Here is a 19,415-nt window from a genome sequence, read left to right on the forward strand (position 1 = left end):
TGCGTAATATGCATGTTCGATGGAGGTTTATCGACGACCGAGGACCGATGGCCGTTTTCTATCATTTTTTCCCTGGAAATTGACGATTCTTTGAAAATATCAGCGAAAATTTGGTGTAATGGGAGTGGTTACCTTGAGTAACGAGAAGGTATTCCAACGGTCTATATTATATATACATATAAATTATTTATTATTTGGTTTGCGATTCGTTGAAAGTGGCTCGCCAAAGCTTATATTATTATAACTCGCCGAAACTTTTCGACACTTTGTTAGCATTGCAACGAGTTAAAAAATTACAAGCTACTTATTTTTCCTATTACTCAATTTTTCTGTCGTTTTGGCAACGGTTATACGCCTTGATAAAATTTACTTCTTTACCTTCTACAGTTAAAGACGGTTATACGACGAACAATTTTCTTGCGTGACGTCGGTAATAGGGAAGATTCGAGCATTCGCTCGTTCTTAACTGCGTTACACCAGCAAGCTTACTAGGCTTTGTCTTCACACTGTACTTGTTGACATTCCTGTGACCGCGATGAATTCGAAGGAAGCAGATTATAACGTTCGTTGCGTGTGGCCGTCGTGAGAAATTTGATCATCCCGAATGAAACTTTTATGACTATGAGACGATAAAAAAACGATAAAAGACGATGAAATCTATAGCGTAGCGAATTTTGCGTTAGTAAATTTTACTGACAGGTATATCAGACCACGAGAGGACGAATACGAAAGATTCGTTCGTGATCCTTCTGTTAGTACATGGCCGATTAAATTAAAAGGATTTTATTAATAATCAGCATTGATTAACCGATTTATTAACTATTGCCAGGAGGAGTAACACCAGTGGCTTTCGACCCAGCATTGTCCGACTCTTTCATTAGAACCCGGCCTTACTTATTTCTTATTACTCGTTTCTTATCGATACGACTAGCAGGTTGCATCTGCCTCCAGCTGACAAGTTCTAGATGTCCGATTTTCCGTTTGACACCTGGCAACCTGGGATTATGAAGTTCGCTCGGAGAATACGGTTCTAGGTCGGGGCGAAGGATTCTGCCTTTTCCCTGTTATGGCACGTGGTTTCAGGCAATGCTGTTTCGGATGAACTACGTCAGACCGGCCGGATGACGAGAAGCCGGATTGTTTGCGGATAGAATGTTCGCATGGTTAGACTTACGGTAAACGGAGCGAGCGATAAGTTGCGAAACTCGGCGAGTTCATTTGGAACAGAAGCAGAAGTTAGATCGTTTGGAGCATAGATCGCAGTGGAGAAATTTCAGCTGCTACTGTATTCCAATTATTACTCGTTGTTATTACTCGTTATTATTCTTTCGTATATTTTCCATGAAAATGTTAACTAAATTCTTCTTCTACAACTTGAATGCTATAAAAAGCGATTCTATCGTAGTAACTGACTACAGGTTGCTGGTATCGCTGGCAAAGTTGAAAAGAGTAAGTTGATTTTGAAAAGGGTAAGCCCATCGTAATCAACGTTCATTAATTATCCATTAATTCGTTATTAAAATATTTCTGTCGTCTCTCAATTTCTTCAATAACATATAGAGATACAACACCGGACGTTGTTAAGCTAATAACGATAGTACGAAAAGTACTCTGTTACCCGAAATTTCCATCTCGGAAAACCGTCAAACTAATCGTTATCGCGTTATTGCCTTTCCCACACACATACACATATACACATGAAGTATCAAATATTCATGGAGGAGACCGAAGAGAACGCTGCTTCCTCCGCGTAATTCCACTTCAGACGAGTATAATATACATTATTGGAGGCCAGGTCGTTGGCTGTTTGCGTTTTGCTTCGAATACCCGGAGAGAAAGACGTTTTTCGGCCAAGCTAAATATGCGTACAACTTGTCTCGCCCGGTGCTCCAACCACCGTTGTTTGCTTTAACGTTAAAAGCGTACCCTGTCGCTGCGAGCAGGAGGAACGTTTATGCGAAAAGTTTGCACGTGCGTATCCGCCTATCGTACATCCGGCCATCTTTCTTCTCTTTTCTTCGCGTGCAATTATCTTCCAACATAGGTTCGCAGACGTTCATATTGCCGAAAACACGGAATTCACGTTCCTAGAAGTTTGGTTGTAGAAATTAAGACAAGTGTTTCCCTTCGTCGCGAACGGATAGTTCTAATAACGTCGCGCACGAATATCGAGCAAAGTATCTGACAAAACGAATGCATGTCGTATATTAGTCGATCCACGAGTACAAAAATTGGCATTGTCCTTGTCTTTTCTTTCCATTAATTACGAACTGTTTGAATATTGAAAGACAATGCTATCTGGAGTTTTGTTCAAAACGCTTCTATTGCTGTTAAGAATATTAAAATTGTGTTATTTTTTTTAAATATTAATATACAACATTGAGATCGATCCGATCGGAATTGTGATTTGTATGTATATCATTAATACGCGCGGCAAATGTGCAGAATATTTCACGTAACTAATATCTCATGGAGCGGTCATAACTTTGAAACGATTAAACATAGAAGAATCTTTTTTTTCTAAACATAAAATATCTATTTACATTAATTTTTAGATTAATTTTTCAAACTAATTTTTCAAACTAAAGAAACTAAAGAGAGAGAGAGAGAGAGAGAGAGAGAGAGAAAGAGAGAGAAAAGACTTGGACTGCTCCATTTAAAACAGAAAGGTGGTTTACGGTTTATCGTATCTTTTTTTATTTTGTGTCGTTTCAAAGGGATAAACCGTTCCAATTAGTTAAGATATTCGTTATGCTAAGTAGATAGTCGTAGAAAGAGCGCAAACGAATTTAAAAGATCGTTTAAGAGATCACTTTGCATAAAAGAACATCGTATAAACAGAGTGATTCTATTCCTATTCGGTATTCGTGTAGTTATAATAGCTTCAAGTTTTATCGGGGTAGTATCGAGGTCTTCAGATACGTATACTTTTCTTTCTTTTTAATTAATCGTACATTAATCGTTAAAACGAAATATCTATTATACGAGTTTTCTATTATACGGATTTCTGTAAAATCCCGTCGTACTAATCTCGTAACTTTATCACGTGATAGTAACATTTGTTAAGTGTTATTACGTCTGTCGGAAAATTCTTGCCATTTCTCATGTTCATAGACTTTATACGTACGCGTGTATACATTACCATGTGTTTCCTTCGTTAACTTGAGATTTAATAACCGCTATTATATACGACCATGCCTCATGGTCCCGGCAATTTAAACATAGTCGTAAGATATTTAAGAATAGAATCTATGTTCGTACGACGCTTTTTGCTCGGAATTACCTTGCAAACGATCTCTTAACTTTTCCATTCGTTCAGAGACGCTCGATACGCACGATCGGCCAAATATATTCGGAATCATATATTTCGTGGTATCTAAGAGTCTAATGGTCCGTGCGATCGCGTCCGTGCGATCAAATAACGGACGATCTAAAGAGAATGATTCAGAAAATAGAGATTCATCGTCTTTCCGGTATCAGACAGGAAACATTTTGTAATCGAATATTAATTTTGTAATCGAATATTAATAATCGTTTTAGATTTTAAACTTGTTGTTGATGTTCCACAACAATTGATTCGCGGCTTCTTTCGGATTTCGACGGTGTTTTTAACAGTATTTAACGATACAGTTTCAGATTTGCCCTGAAAAAGTGAACTGGAATGTTTGCAACGTACTATTACAGACACGATTGTAACTCGGAGAACCATAAATACACGTACATCATTAATAAATTGTGTACACATAAATAATGATTGTATCATTAATAAATGTTACACGTAATGTTATTTAAAACGCGTGTGAAATTTTTAGTTCGATATTTGACAGGTTATCCTAGTTACTTTCACGTTACCCTCTCAAAGAGTTAAAAGAGCCAGCTTAGAATTCTGCCATCTCGCAGAGAAAAAAACATCTTTGTTCGATGACGCAATGGCGAGCGAAACTGATTTTCGAAACTCCGTGGATATAAAAAAGAGTTACAATCGATATCGATAACATTGATTTTGATTTCAAGAGAACGATTCCAAATGTTTGATTTTGTCTCGTATAGAATGAGTAAAGCTTGAACAAAACAGTCCATACCCGCGGTTCTTTGATCCGTCACTCAAACTAATAAAAATCTCTTATTTAGTTTATTCAAAGATATACCGCGGTGCCCTAAAACAACATCCCAAAGACCAGAGAACAGAGAGACCAGACAGAGGCATCGGCTGGAACAAACTCTATCCACCAACTTGCCCAGTGAATCAGATCAGCGGACCTAAAATCTCCGTAAGCATCCGTGAAAGCTCACGGATAGCCTGACTTTGGCTTTTCACTCGAGAGCACGATGCACGTCGATACTCGGGTCCGTCGATACCTCTTCCGCCAGCTGTCTTCCACCTTGGAAAGCTCGAAGGCCGTGCTCGTGTTCGAACACTTGAAACAGACTGTACCCGAACGGTTTCCAGGCGTGTAGCATGCTCATAGGCAGCGAGCGCTGGAATGGAAGTCGGTGAGCCAGCGGACGAGGACGTGGACCGATCGATAGGCAGGCTCAGCACGACTTGCGGCATCGGCCGCCTTTCAGAATCGCTCAACTCGAGCGTTCGCGACACGTTCGAAGCGACCACTGCTTCTGCAGACATTTACCAGCTATCAAACGTCATCTGGACGGCGATCAAGGGCGTAGCGATCGTCAGCATTATCGTCACCGCTCTGGTAGGGAACGCGCTGGTGATCGCCAGCGTTAGAAGGCATCGGAAGCTCCGAGTGCCAACCAATCGATACGTGGTCAGCCTAGCAGCGGCCGACTTCCTCGTCGCGGTCTGCGCCATGTCTTTCAACGCATCTGTCGAGCTGACTGGTCGATGGATGTTCGGAAGGATCATGTGCGATGTGTGGAGCTCGTTGGACGTTTATTTCTCCACTGCCTCTATCCTTCATCTATGTTGCATCAGCGTGGATAGATATTATGCTATAGTCAGGCCGCTCGAGTATCCTGCCATCATGAGGAGGCTCACAGTGACTTGTATGCTGGGCAGTGCCTGGCTGCTGCCTGCTTTGATCAGTTTCATCCCTATATTTATGGGATGGTACACTACCGAAGAACATTTGGAAGAGTTGAGGAAGAATCCTCAGGTAGAGATATTGGATAGTTTTTTCGGCATCTTTGTTTCGACTTTTGAAAAATGTAATCCTTTTATCCGGTAGCGAAGGTTGGATACAGACAAATTTTCCCTAATTATCTAGAAAGCTGTCGCCATCTTGAACTTTGATGACTTTTCTAATACGCGCTGTTTGGGGGCACGAATGTGAACAACTTTCTTCCAATCTTTATGCAATCGCTGCTATTAAATACCGCCAGCGCACAATTTCCGTACATAGTATTACTATAATGCTGTACACGGTATGCTCGCGTAACAGGTCGGTACGATAGTGCGATCCGATAGCCTAATAATTTTCATCCTGCGTTGATGTTAAATAGCGCGTATATCGAGTTTACGTGTTTGGTCCAAGTACTACGTTTAGGTATTATCCAAGTTTTGAAATCGTACGCTTTAAAATTCGTTCCTCGCTTGATTCGAAATATGACAGTTTCGGTCAGTACTATAATAACTAATTATACGACAGTCAACAACGGTAGAATACGGTATCGGTACTAGTACTAGTACTATACTATCACCTGTACTAGTAACTCTGTAACAACTGTACTATAGATCAGAGATTGGTTGTTACCTTTCCTTTCCTTTCCTTTCCTTTCCTTTCCTTTCCTTATTTTTTCGAGGAATGGAAACGCATTTATACCCACCAAAATGGTATTGAGCAGCGTGAGTTCATAATGTGCGCGTAACATTCACTAAACACATTATTTTTTTGCTTTATCGTTACTTTGGAAGAAAAGAGGATGGCTTAGGACAGCCTGGAACAATTTACACATCCCTAAATGCATTCTGTATACATAACGATCTCTGTATAACGGACAACTGAAAAGATGATTAGGCGAAGGAATGGGGGACTGATTGCTTATTTCTGATAGACCTAACACAATCATAAGTGACGGACAGATGGCAGTACCGTGCATCTACTAGAAGAAGGTAAGACAAGGTAAAGGAATGTGGGCCTGATTGGTTATTTCTGAGAAACCCAATAAAATCACGCGGATAAGCACGCATATTGGCCGAAAAAAAAAAGATTTTTCTTCTTAGAAATGGGATTGTTCCTTACGAATTTGTATGTATCCGTAAGATTGGTTAAACTGGGGAGGAAATTGATTATAATACAGAAGATTAATGACGATGAAACGCCAAGAAAGAGTCGTTCGTCGAAGTTTGTTACTTTTTACGATGGATTCTTTTACGTGATTTTTACCGCTTTGTTAGTTCGATGCTGCACGATCGCGGTTCTCTGGTTCGTCTTATCCTCCTCTGTTTCTCCTTCAAGTAAGTTGCACCGCTTACGTTCCGAAATATTTTCAAGATGAAAAGCGGTCTTGTCGCTTTTGTCAATATAATATTTTTCTGCTCATTTGTATTCTACGATTTCCTTCCTCGATTTATTCTTTCCGTTCCCAATGTTTAATCTTAACTTTTAACGTTCGTCAACGTGGTAAGTTGTCTCATCTCCAACTTGTACTTTAAATATCTTCTCGCGTCTATAAATTCTCTTGTTCTCCCCATTTTTATCCCTCTTAACTTTACTCAGAACCTCTCAGCTCTCCGTTCTTAAATCAATTCCGTCCAACGTCTATTTTCGATTTCATCGTTCTTCGGTACTGTCAACTTCCTGTTCCTTTACTTTCAATTTCATTACTTCAATTTCATTACTTCAATAATGAATTACTTCCTTACCATTAATTCCTTTCTTTCCATTTCCAATTTCCTCTTTCTCATTTTCAATCTTCTTATTCCCCCTTAATCTTATTTATATTGTGATTTCTCCCAATGTTACGAGTATCTCTTTTTTCCCAACGCCGACTTGCTACCTGCTGTCAACCTTCGTTTTATCGTTTCTCCTGTATTAATTTTCGTTTCCTTCTCACGATATCCCATGAAAGGTAAAGAGAAAAGGAAAACGATAAGAACACAGAATACAGAATTCTATTTAAACGTTCAATTAGTACCTATATCAAAGATTCAATTCTTTAAACGAATATCTTAGTAATAATAACTATACAAAATGTTCTGCATCTTTTAAAGTAGATTTTATACAATTTCGTTAACAGAGAATAGTTATCACAGCTATTTTTGTACAACCATTCCAGTTTCTTTACAGTACATTGTATTAAAATTCCTCTTTTAACACATTTCGCACCGGTCACATAACAATAGTTCCTTTTCATGTTATCGTTCAACCGCTGCGCTGCTCGTATAAGAGTATATGTACAATCTTTTTTTTCATATTTAATACTTGGAAAGTTACAGCAATTCTTTTACCGGCTACAATTTTTAATTGGAGTAGAAGAATTTTATAGAGAACGACGACGAGAGAAATCTTTTGCTAACACGTATTCGCGTTTACTAGCACGAAACGATTAAAGATGTTTAAAAGAAGTCGTACGTTATTTACTTTTCCAGCGCGTATTTAAAAGAAAACAAAAAAAAAAAAAAAAAATTAAAAGATCTCTTTACCAATACTTGAAACGAAAACAAGTATTCTAGTAGATGGAAATATTATAAACTAAACTATTTATCTGAAATATGTTATAGTTAAATCTAAATGTCGGGCATAAACCGCCATCAGGTCTCCAACTATGAAATCACCCAGTTTTTACATTTCAATCATCTTCTTATCCTTAGAATAATGAGCTGTACCTTCCTATATCCTTAGAATATGAGCATTTTTCACAATCAATAAAATATCCAAATACATATTTTCTACTATTTTCACGTTTAACGAAATGTATCTGCTCCTATTTATTTATTTTTCTTATAGTTTTATTATTAGATGTAAAGATGACAATAGCATTGGATCATGGTCCTTTCTTAACTGTAGTTAACAACAACACGGTAGTAAAAGTAACGTGGGTAGTAAAAAAAAACAAAAACAAAAACAAAAAAATAGCATGGTTTATACATCATTTTCCAACAATCGAAGCTGCGGTTAATAAGTTTCTGATTAATCGAGGTTTTACCGCAAAATACCGTCGTAGAAAGGAGCTGAATGGCAGGTCGAAATATATTGCTCCGATAATACAGCAGGTACAATGAACCGTTCGCACAATAGACGTTCCGTTAATCGAAATTCTCCCAGTGGTTTCGACTTTTATATTTCTCTGTCCTTCGAACAGTAGCTCTTCCATAGTCTATGTGCTTACAGCGGTTTCTACATACTTTATCGATTAAAATATCGTTACATCGTTCGGTTTCAGTTTCTTTTCGTACTATTTTTCGTACTGTTTTTCGCACTGTTTTTGATGAAATATCGAGTATATCGACTAAAATTGAAAGAAATTCTTGAAAGAATTAATAATACGAATTAACGCATCTCAAGTTCGTTGATGGTTCAAAATAGAGCTAACCTCTAAGCTAATCGTCACTAAAATTTGTTTAAATACTACTTTTCCAAGCTATTTCTACTCTTTCGAAGCCAGGACACAGAAAGATATGTACGGACCAACTTGAAACATCGGAACGTCTTAATGAAATTACGTGACCGATTCGTCTCGCTATTAAAAAGAAAAATGTTTGAAGATTAAAGAAAAGAAGCAGAGAAAAGAATTCGATCAGACTCTGCTTCTTTCAAAGAGATGCCAAACTTTCTCGAATACGTTCCAAATAGAAAGAAACTTGTTAGAAAATCCACTACGAGTTACTCGAATAAATTTATTTTAAAAATATCTTTCATTTACGATTATACATTTTCATAACTACTTATTACAAATTAAATTATATAGAATAGGACCGAAGGGTGTTCTAGTTTAGCCACAATCAATATTAACCGCAAATATATCTAAACACGCGGACAAAATATATTTCTATCCAATTAGTCAAAGATTCGACTTCACCACTAGAAACGAAACAAAAGATTGCATTAAAGAATCTGTCACTTTCAAAGTTCTCGTACAAACTCCAAGCAAAATAGTTTATTTATTTCTTTAAAAAAACACGCTGATAGACAAATATTCTTTGCTTACTACAATCAGACCTATCCTTGAGCTCCTATGTGACCGACTCGATCCTGCGATCCTGCGATCCGGCGATCCGGCGATCCGGCGACCCGCGATGAAAATAACAACGACCTATAACAATCTAACGTCCAACCTTCGATTAAGTGCTTCGTAAAATACAACGCGAATTCTTGAAAAGAAGAAAAAGAAAAAAAGAAAAGGAAAAAAAAAGAAAAACGTAATAGAAAGTAAACCACGAATTCCTCGCAATTCCCTTTATTAAAAGAAAGATTGACACTTTGTGCGTGTGTCGATGAATCAGGTGTGCAAGTTCGAGGTGAATCGACCGTACGCGGTGATTAGTTCCTCGGTTTCCTTCTGGATCCCCGGTCTCGTGATGATCGTGATGTACTGCAAGATCTACAAGGAGGCTGTTCGTCAAAGGGAGGCGCTCAGTCGTGCCTCGAGCAATACCGTCCTAAACAGCGTTCACTTGCATCGGGCGTCCACCTCGAGACATCATTCCAGGGCGTCCCATCAGTTGTTGCTGCATCCGAGCGACGCCAGTGACTTTGGCAGACCTGTGTCTTACAGAACCGCCGCGGAGTTGAACGTGGAGAACGGTGAGTGAACACGCGGCTAGTGAAACATCAAAGGTTTCCCCTCTGTATATGAGTACTACGTCTTTGAATACGGACGGTATGTTTGACAGGTTTAAGGACAGCCTCGGTTTAAGGACTGCACCGAGCTTACAGTACGGACGAAACGTGTTATTAGTGTTGCAATCAGCACGAGTGCTGAAAATTGGCTAATTTAGAATATAAGTACAACAGAGCTTGCACTATCCGAACTAATTGCGCAGGGAAAAGTCGGATTGCGGAATTTTTCGGATAATAGAACGAGTAAAATTGCGACTGCGTTTTATACGAAAAGTGATATAAATCACCTACGTATTTACGTTACAATACACTATTAATAAGTAAGTATTAGGACTTGCACTTTTGTGCATCATACCGTCTGTACCACACACGGTCGTTCCTATTGCTAATTGTTGCGAATGCTATCGATTCGTTATTACTCGTCGCTGTTTTCGCTGCTGTTAAATCTCCTTTCGATTCGTTCAATAATTCATATCACTCGCATGTTGAATTAAAAACGATAACCTGATCGAGGAATACACAGAGGGTATGATATAGTTAACTATGTATATTTAAAATATTCGTTTCCTTTTACCGTTCGATGTTGTTCGATTGTTGTTAATAATCGAACGTCCGAATAGGTTCCGAATATACTGTATCAGTTTCAAGTTTAAACCTTGGCATTTGCTGTACGACGGCGATCGACTAACGGACTCGCTAATGTAATGGACCACCAAGTAATGAATCGAAACATTCGTCACTGAGTATACAGGGTGAAATAACTTTAATATAAATAACACATGATATAAATTGAATTGATTGAATTGAATTGAATTGATATAAATAATAAATAAACGTACATTTGTACTCCTAGCATATTGCGATGCATTCTGGACATTCTAGATAGATCCCTTCGTAAATAAATAATGAATAATTATTAAATATACCGAGTTTGTTCTAAACTAAACTAAATTGATATTATAATTTTTATCGAAACAGAAACAGAAGTACTAAACATGTACGAGTTTGTTCGTTATTAAGATGACACGATTACCATAGAAACACGATATTACTACAAATAATACATGGATTTAGGTTTTTACACAGGAATAAACAATATACAAATGATAAGAGTTTCTCTCGCATTGTTTCGTACGTTTTCGAAAACTCGATCATTCTTCTCAGAACCTTGCTAATAAAAGCAGCTTATTCTAGCTTTAGCTGCCAAAACAGTGTCACGTCACACTACCAGCGTCAACAATAGCCGATCGTCTATTTCCACTGCCGGTGTCTTTCCTTATTTTTATTCAATAAGCTCTCTTTCTATTCCTACTTCTGGCGAAACCCAATATTCTTGTCGTCTTGCACGCAGGATCCTGAATTCGCGTTATTTATCGAGGATCGTGAATAACGCCATCGTTCTTCACCCCGATCTTGTCACTATTGCTGATCGTACGAAACAAAATCGTAAATCTGTAGTTTCGACGTTTAACATGTCGTACATTATAACGTGAGATTGTCATTCTGTCCGTTTCTCAATTATTTGTTAGCGTAGATAGAAGGTAGATACGATAGGCATCAAAGAGCTTGCTTGTTCGAGAGAGAGAGAGAGAGAGAGAGAGTATGTCAGCAGACACGCGTGTAAACCATGGTTTATCGAGTCTCAGCGCGTTTTACTTTTCAGGGATATCGTCGTGCTACAAACATCTCGAGGAAATAGGATCTAAGAATAGATTTCCTTTTCACTTAGTAATTATCCGTTCTAACGAATACTCAACTTTGGACATTTTACATTCTTCTGCATATTATATACCACGTTTTGTGTATTTGTATATCTTTAAATTCCCCAAAGTGTAATCACTGTAGCAACAAAAATCCTTTTGCCGACGATTGAATTCGAGCGTTTCCTTTCGTTTCCCTTCGAATCTGCAATTTCACTCTTGACGGAACGTTCTTCGGAACGAAGATGGCATGCACGCGGACGGGCAAACGTTTTGGGTCGCTTTTAATATCGGATGGAAATCGCAGTCAAAGCGAAGGGGAACGAGAATAATCGTGGAACGCGTCGTTGAAAAAGCGTGGGGCCGCAACTTTCGCCGCGATTTACCACTCGTGCCGTAATAATACATTCCAACGGTACCAATTATGTATTGCTCGATCAGAAATGACGTACGATTGATGTCGAAATTACCCGCGACTGATACCACGTGTAATTTTTCCATCCTTCCATATCCGTTTTTTCTCCGCTGCTTCGTCGATCGTTATGCCACTTTGTTTGGAATAAAAATCAGAACGATCGGATCTTGTTCCAGGCATATTGCTACCATTTATACCGAACGGTAGAGGACAGAAAATTAAGTAAAACTGAATTAAAAATTAAAAATTAAAACTGATTTCGGATGTATGACCCAGTGCGATTCGCGCGTTACGTGCCTGCTGTAGCCTGCTGGCAGCCTGCTGTATCGTCTGCGTATTGTTATCGTTAATTTAAAATAAATTCCTATTATTACTTGGAAGCTGGTATTGGCATGTAAAAATTCATCACGTACTACATACGAAAAAGTATTAACCTATTTATGTGGATAATTAGTTTGTGAAAGATGTTTGAAATTGTAAAACTCGTCGTACGTCGATGTCAGTTTTCTTTCGAAACTGTAATCGTTACTACAATCAGTCTGCGATACATACTGAGATTAAAATATTTTCTAAACTAACGATTTCGAAACCGTTCGCTTTTCACGCGAACCAACTTTTTATACACTGGCTATACAATGGTTTATCAATAATACGCATGCTCTGTTCATAATTCTGTATCTACCTGCATATACGTATATCAGAATATGAGAATTTTCATTCATTTCTTACATATCTTAAGCTGCTTGACACGTTTTATTACTTTATGTTAAAATATTAGAATTTTCATTTATTTTCTCCTTTTCTTTTTCTTTTTTTATCGTAAGCCGTCTCCAAATTTCCCGATATATATTTCTCAAAATATGAGAAATTTCATTTTAAGATCCGCTGTCCGCTTTTACTTATCGCTAGTATAATTAATTATAAGACGATCAAAATAAGAACGAACGCCTTGTTTATCGACCCTTGAATCGAGTCCGAACCGTTTTAAGTCATTTGCACAGACGTGTATGTGATCGGCTTAATGCGCCGTGTCGCGACGTTTCGTGAACGTAATTCGACGGGCAGACGGGTAAAAACGTTTTCTCGGTACCGACACCGACCGCATTCAAGGAGAAACTCGAGCCCGATGGGAACCAAGTCGCCTCGCAAGGTGCCAATCATTGTAATGGAAATAAATATCCCCTTCAGCGTGTATGTACAGCAGTTGGATAGTTTTTGGACGAGCTGTGCAGTTTCCATGACAGTGTCTGGCAGACGAGAAATTTTGTCTCGGCCGTCGCGTCGATGTATTTACGTCTAAATTTATTTCGCCTAAATTAACACCGCTGGGAGATTCGCCTCTCGTAATAAACGCACCTTTTGTTATCCTTGCCGAAAACGTGTATCCGAGCACAGGAAAGGCCGACCAAAAGAAAAAGAAAAAAAAAAGAAAGAAAACGAACGACAGAAGGCGATTTAGTTTTCGCTTTATATTTTCGCTGATTTATCAGCGTTTGCGTTTCTAACGACAGGGAAAGAATGGGAATTACGGTATACGATATTAAAGAATACAATAAAAATGTTTCCTGTCATTTCGATATTATCATTTAATCACTGCTTGTGCAAAACTCACTGCGCTTTTCACCTATCGATATCGAGTCCATTTTCAATTACAACGATTTTCCAAAATATCAAAAATAATTATAACTACCATATATATATATATATATATATAATATATATATATAATATATATATATAATATAATATATATATATATATATGTATATATATTATATAAGTAATTATGTTTTAATAATGCAGGGTAATAGGAAGAATTTTAGCTAATGAAACAAATGTAGACTGCAAACACATGGCGGAATGTCCGAAGAACGATCACGACACAATACATTTTTAAACAGGAATGAAAGTATTCTTAAAAGAAGAAAAGAAATACTGTTTTCCTCTAAATGAAATAGCTCGTAAACAGGGTAGAAAAAATTGCGACTAAAGGATCGTTCTTAAACGTCAGAGTAGCCGCTATCATCTGCCCATTATCCGATAAATGCGGCTGTTTGTCCCTTGCTCGCCGTCCCATGCTAGATTATGTTACAGTTTCAGCCACCATACGCGACAGCGGCAACCTGTTCCGCCATCCGCTACTACGATATTTTACGCGGCCGGGGGTCTCATTATCTCGGCAATATTTAAACCGGTGATGTCGTCCCCGCCGCGCGATAAATCGAAAACACTGCAAGTTATATAAATACAGCGACGTCGACTGGTGACAGCGATGCATGAATCTTCCACGAATGATCGTCACGATGGAGAACAGCCAGACGGAAATGTTGCCAAGACTTTGCGATCTCACAGTTACTATTGCCTTTTACACTTTCGATCTCACGGTTTATAAAGCGGTGGTGCTACTTAACGGTACTTCCAGTGAAATATATTCGCATGATTGTGTAAAAATATTTCTCACTGTCGTTTTCGACGTTGAACGTACAGTGACGTCGTTTAGCAGAGGCTTTCGAGACAAAGCCAAGCCGCGTAGTGTTGCTCGTCTCGAAGGAAAACTGCGTTTAATACGATTATTAACAGATAGCTGGACATTACCGATGTCTATTTACGTAAGGCAGGTGGGGCTAATTTTCGCCAACAAATTGCACATACGAGGTTCAACCATAAGTTACAGTGTGGGTATTTTAACGATACCGGAGGTCGTGTTTACTTGGTCGTTCGATCGTGTACGCGTATCGTACACAGCGCATCACAGGACGTTTTATGGACCACGATAAACGTCGTATCACTCAAAACCGAAATCGTTATTTGTTTAGATATTATTGCCTGAGAACATTTATTCTCGCGCTTGCACGTAAACTTGTTGTTCTCTAGTATGCTCTTGCTCACTGGAATTTATGATATACCGGACATTACTCGGATTAAGTACTATGTATAATAAATTTAGGCACATTTTTGGTCGCAATTGCCGTCGTGCTTGCTGGCAATTGATAATTTACTCGTGCAACTATACAGCCTTCGCGTTTCTATGATCTCGATGAATCCTGCCACCGGATCCACGATCCGTATTTCCAGGATAGTAGCGATCGGTATGTTTAAAGTTTGCTTAAGAATATATATACTACGTTATACGTATACATGCACTGACTACAGAAAGCATCGGCACATCATTTTATTTATTATATAACTTACATACTAATTTAATTACACTCGCATGTATCAAGTCTCGTGTCATTTAGCAGTATTTTCGCTCTATGATTACACAAATTTAATACTATGAAGATGAAACGTAGAACCGGATTAAAAAACGTTTTACTGAAAAAATTCTATTTATCGAATAACCTAACCAACTAGCCGACCTACCGTACAGTTTTGTACCTTGTAAATTTAATACCTGTTCTTCGCGTAGGTACTTCAATTCCAATCAAAGAGTAACATTCTTTCGAATCTCTAAAAGTAACTGTAAAAGTAATTCGATGACTTTTAACGACTGACGATCAATTGGATGGAAAGAGGGATTAAGAAATCAAGTTGAAAAACTCGATGCTTTCGCTTGTATAACGATGATCGATAGAATTCAAGTTACGCTGTTATAGCTATACTGGCACGACTGACCAAAGCATCGATAATGACCTAAATACGGCAGAGGCGCGCTAAATAATTGAGATCCGGGCAAAAGTAAGTTTTACGCCGCTGCGGAATTATGTAGTTGGTACTTGATGCTGCGTGTTCCGTAACGAGAACTTTCTTTTTCTGTTATATCGATCGATATAGTTGCTCTCTACCATATATATTTCCCTGTTTCCTGTCGAAAGTTTGAGGAACGAATATAGGAGAAACATACGTGTACATTTTTCTCTCGTATTTAAATGACACTGATTAATTCACAAGAATAGTTTAACACATTGACTTTAACGTCATAAGTATTGTAATAGAAGAGAGACGCGTTTTATACATGTTTAACTCGTCTGTTGCGAAATTGGACTTGTGCCATTTTCAGAGAACAGTAGAAAAACAAGGGGAAAGAGAACAGCAGCTCGACTGTTTCTGGTTGTCAACTGTTAGATATTAATAATGATTATTTTATAGATATAGTTAGATGCTAATAACGTTATTGGAACAAACTTTCCTTCAAAAATATTCAATGACACGTACGAGACGTCGTTCGATACAAAAGGACCAAAAAACAAATGTATGTCCAAAAAGTACACGACAATCGTGAATCGGTACAAGTTGTTTCACCTTTTAAATACCTCTGTACATGTTGAAATTTGAACGAAATAATACTCGAATGGGAGATTTCATTCGATTTATTCGTGCACCGTTGTTTCACGACGCAACTTCTATCAAACGTCTTTCATCGTGTATCTCGTCTTCTTTTTGAACTAGGAGAATTTCTTTCGATATAAACGTTCGTTCGACGCCCATAAATAACGAGATCGCCTTAACGTGGATCATCCCTACCACAGATACATTTCTCATCGATCATACCGAAGAAACGAAAACCGAAAACCAAAAACCGCAATATTTTACATCGAAAACATCCCATATATATATATATATATATATATATATATACATATATATATATATACATCTATATATATATATATATATATATATACATCCTACGTATATATGTACATATAGGTATATGGGATATAAACCCCTCGGACTGTAACCATAAACACGAGCACTTTGTACGAGTGGTTCCAATATTGAAAGACCTTATTCTTAGCTTGCACGATATCGAACAACATCGTACAATACCTAATGGTAATTAGATCCAAGTACATTAAATTTCGTATCATTTGCAATTAGCAGTACTGTCATATGGCTACTAACTACGAAGAGCTTGATTCTGTGAAAATAACGATATATAGAACTTGATTAAAAATCAGCGTTTCATCGAAGCATAAGGATGCGTGCTAATACTTTTTCTAGACACTTAATTAAGCGAGTAATTTTTGTTAATAATGTCAGATAATTAATTAATATAGCCTTAACGCCTTTACGTTACATTAATTAACATAGCCTTAATCGAAACAAGCCGAGAATCCTGTTCAAACAGCATCGTCGTGATTCGTCGATCCTTCCCGCAGGAGTTCTTTTTTCACGTAAACGTAAAAGTCGCAGATTTTTATGAGCCGAGAAGCCTATTTAGAAACTGACCCAGAAAGCGGGCGCACAAAGACGACTAGCCGTACACACGCGAGACCTTCGCGAAACTTCCCAGATGGGAAGCGAAGAGAAAAAACAGATATAGTCGAAAAGGAGAGGAACGAAGAAAGTCGCAGCGAAATCCTTGACAGTTCGGTGTGAACGTTGTGCGATACACGGGCGGCACGTTTGCGAAAATACGCTGCGAACCTTTCAATTCTTCGTACGCTGCATCTTACAAGTATGTATTTGGACGCACTAGCCAATTTCTAGCAATAGCACATGAATATTAACGGGATATACACGTAGAAACGTCCTATAAAACACGTCCTATAAAAAAGAAAAAAAATAGCAACAGGAAAGAACAACATTTTTTCGTCCAAGATTTAGTTCTCTGCGAGAAGAACGAGTTTGAACATTTGTCCGAAACTATACTTAAACTTGGCTAATTACCATGGCATTGCTAAATAATCGACAAAGAAAATTATGCTGTATGCGAAAATAAGAAAAGTTGGAAACGAGTATAAAATAACGTAATATAACTTTCCGTATCCATTCGCATCGATGATTAACGTAGCCCGGCACATCGCAGTCCGAACAACCATTTTTACCGATTCCCTCGCGTAGAACGATATAAGCCGTACTGCACCGACCCATTCCCAGGATCAACTTCGAAGCACACCCGTTTTACTCCTTCGTTGTGGTTCCAGTGTCGCTCACACCGTCGTCGGCGAGAGCTCCGACACCGCAAGAAAAATATTTCCTTTCCCGCCTTCCTTTGTTTTCCCATCACCGATTGATTCTCCGATCTCCGCTCTTTTATTCCATCAGCTCTTTTGCTTTAGAAACGAACTTGTCAAGTTGCTGGAATAGCGGTAGTGTTTTAATTTTAGGTTTCAAGTTTTAATTTGTGCCGAGAAAACGGTGGGCAAATTGGGGATAATTACCACAACTTTCGGGGATGTAGCGACGATGAGTCGGGAATTATGACATTCGCGAATATTTGGATTGAATATCTGAAATCGATGTGGAAATTTATCTTGGTAGTTATTGCAGGAAATCGAGCAATTTGTCGACTTTTATGAACACGTTTATAAACGTTGAAAAGATTTCTTTCTATTTGCTTCATCCTTTTCCATCTTGCTGAAAGAAACTGTAGAATTATTTATAAAAAATTTTTAAATGCATACAGGAACGCGAAAACGTATAAAACGTCCCAAATGTAATATTCCGTATAATATTTAGGGAGCAAAATGTATCTCTTGTTAGAACCTGTTTCTTTATTCGTAGCCAGAAAAAAGAAAAGAAAAAGAAGAAAAAGAAAAATAGGAAAAAAGCTAGGTTCTTACTTATTTTCCATTAATTACGAATATTTTTCTCCCAAATAAGGAAAACGACACAACAAATAAGAAAAAGAAAGCGAATAAATTTATTTCAAATAAATATCATATTACTTTGAAAGGTATCACAGAGATTTATAGGCATAGATAACGAGCAATTAATCAAACAAATATTATCGTTACATGGTAGCTTATTATAAATACAAATAATATATATGACTCGCAGATATTTTGCGTTTTCATATATGCTTTAGTTACATATTATATCATTAGCCTGTAATATACATCGCCGAATTAATTGCATTAAAGTATTACTTAATATAGACAGTTAAGAAGCCTTATACAAATAAATATGCCAAGTTATCATACAATTTCCAAACTTCTAGCCAAATATTATATAAGAACGATTCCTACCATTCGATTCTAAAACACAAACACAAATATAAGAGTAACATCAACGTTTCAACATTCACGCCTGCAATTCCCTCAAAAAGGGTATCGTATTCCAAAAACGTACGATCCAATTACCAGCTACCCATCAATCCACGAACAACAAGTCACTGCCATAAAACAACCACAAAAAACTGTACCTAATCCGTTTCAATTCTCGTTATACGAGTAATACGACCATCAACTGAAATCGATCCTCGAAACAAGCCTGCCCATTTCCAACCTTCGTCCGTAAGCAGAAAACGACGATTGCTCGAATAATTAAAACATTTTCCATCCATATGTAACACCGTGACGAAGAAGTCGGAAACGACGAAGACGAAGAATTGCCGGTTCTCTCGGTTTGAAACACGGCGTCTGACAGAGCGGACACGAAAGATGATTCTGAAGAACCAGCTGCGAACGGCAAAAGGACGGGGGGAGGGAGGCAGGGAGAAGTGGCATGAACAGGAGAAACGCGAGAAAGAAGGAGAACAGGGGTTGCACGGGGATGCGCGGCGGTGGCAGGGATTTGATCTCTCGCAGGCTGCGGTGTGGGGCAGGTCAGTGAACGCGGTTCCAGCAGGCAGCTCCAACGGGAACACCCCGGGACACCCTCGCCCTC

General features: G+C 38.2%; 1 protein-coding gene across 4 annotated transcripts in view; it reads left to right on the plus strand.

Moving 5' to 3' along the window:
* LOC100741702 (octopamine receptor beta-3R-like) overlaps positions 1-19,415 on the plus strand; it is a 101,288-nt gene that overhangs the window by 68,355 nt on the left and 13,518 nt on the right. For 3 of the 4 annotated variants that reach the window (XM_024368009.2, XM_024368010.2, XM_003489950.4), the window contains 2 exons: positions 4,132-5,120; positions 9,410-9,710. The exons of the other annotated variant lie outside the window; for it this stretch is intronic. In XM_024368009.2, the coding sequence (XP_024223777.1) occupies positions 4,485-5,120; positions 9,410-9,710 (937 nt within the window). In that variant the 5' untranslated portion in view covers positions 4,132-4,484. The remainder of the gene's footprint in view (positions 1-4,131; positions 5,121-9,409; positions 9,711-19,415) is intronic. 4 annotated transcript variants of the gene reach the window in all.

The sequence above is a fragment of the Bombus impatiens genome, unplaced genomic scaffold (assembly GCF_000188095.3).
Source record: "Bombus impatiens unplaced genomic scaffold, BIMP_2.2 scf_0382, whole genome shotgun sequence".
In the NCBI taxonomy this organism is placed as follows: domain Eukaryota; kingdom Metazoa; phylum Arthropoda; class Insecta; order Hymenoptera; family Apidae; genus Bombus; species Bombus impatiens.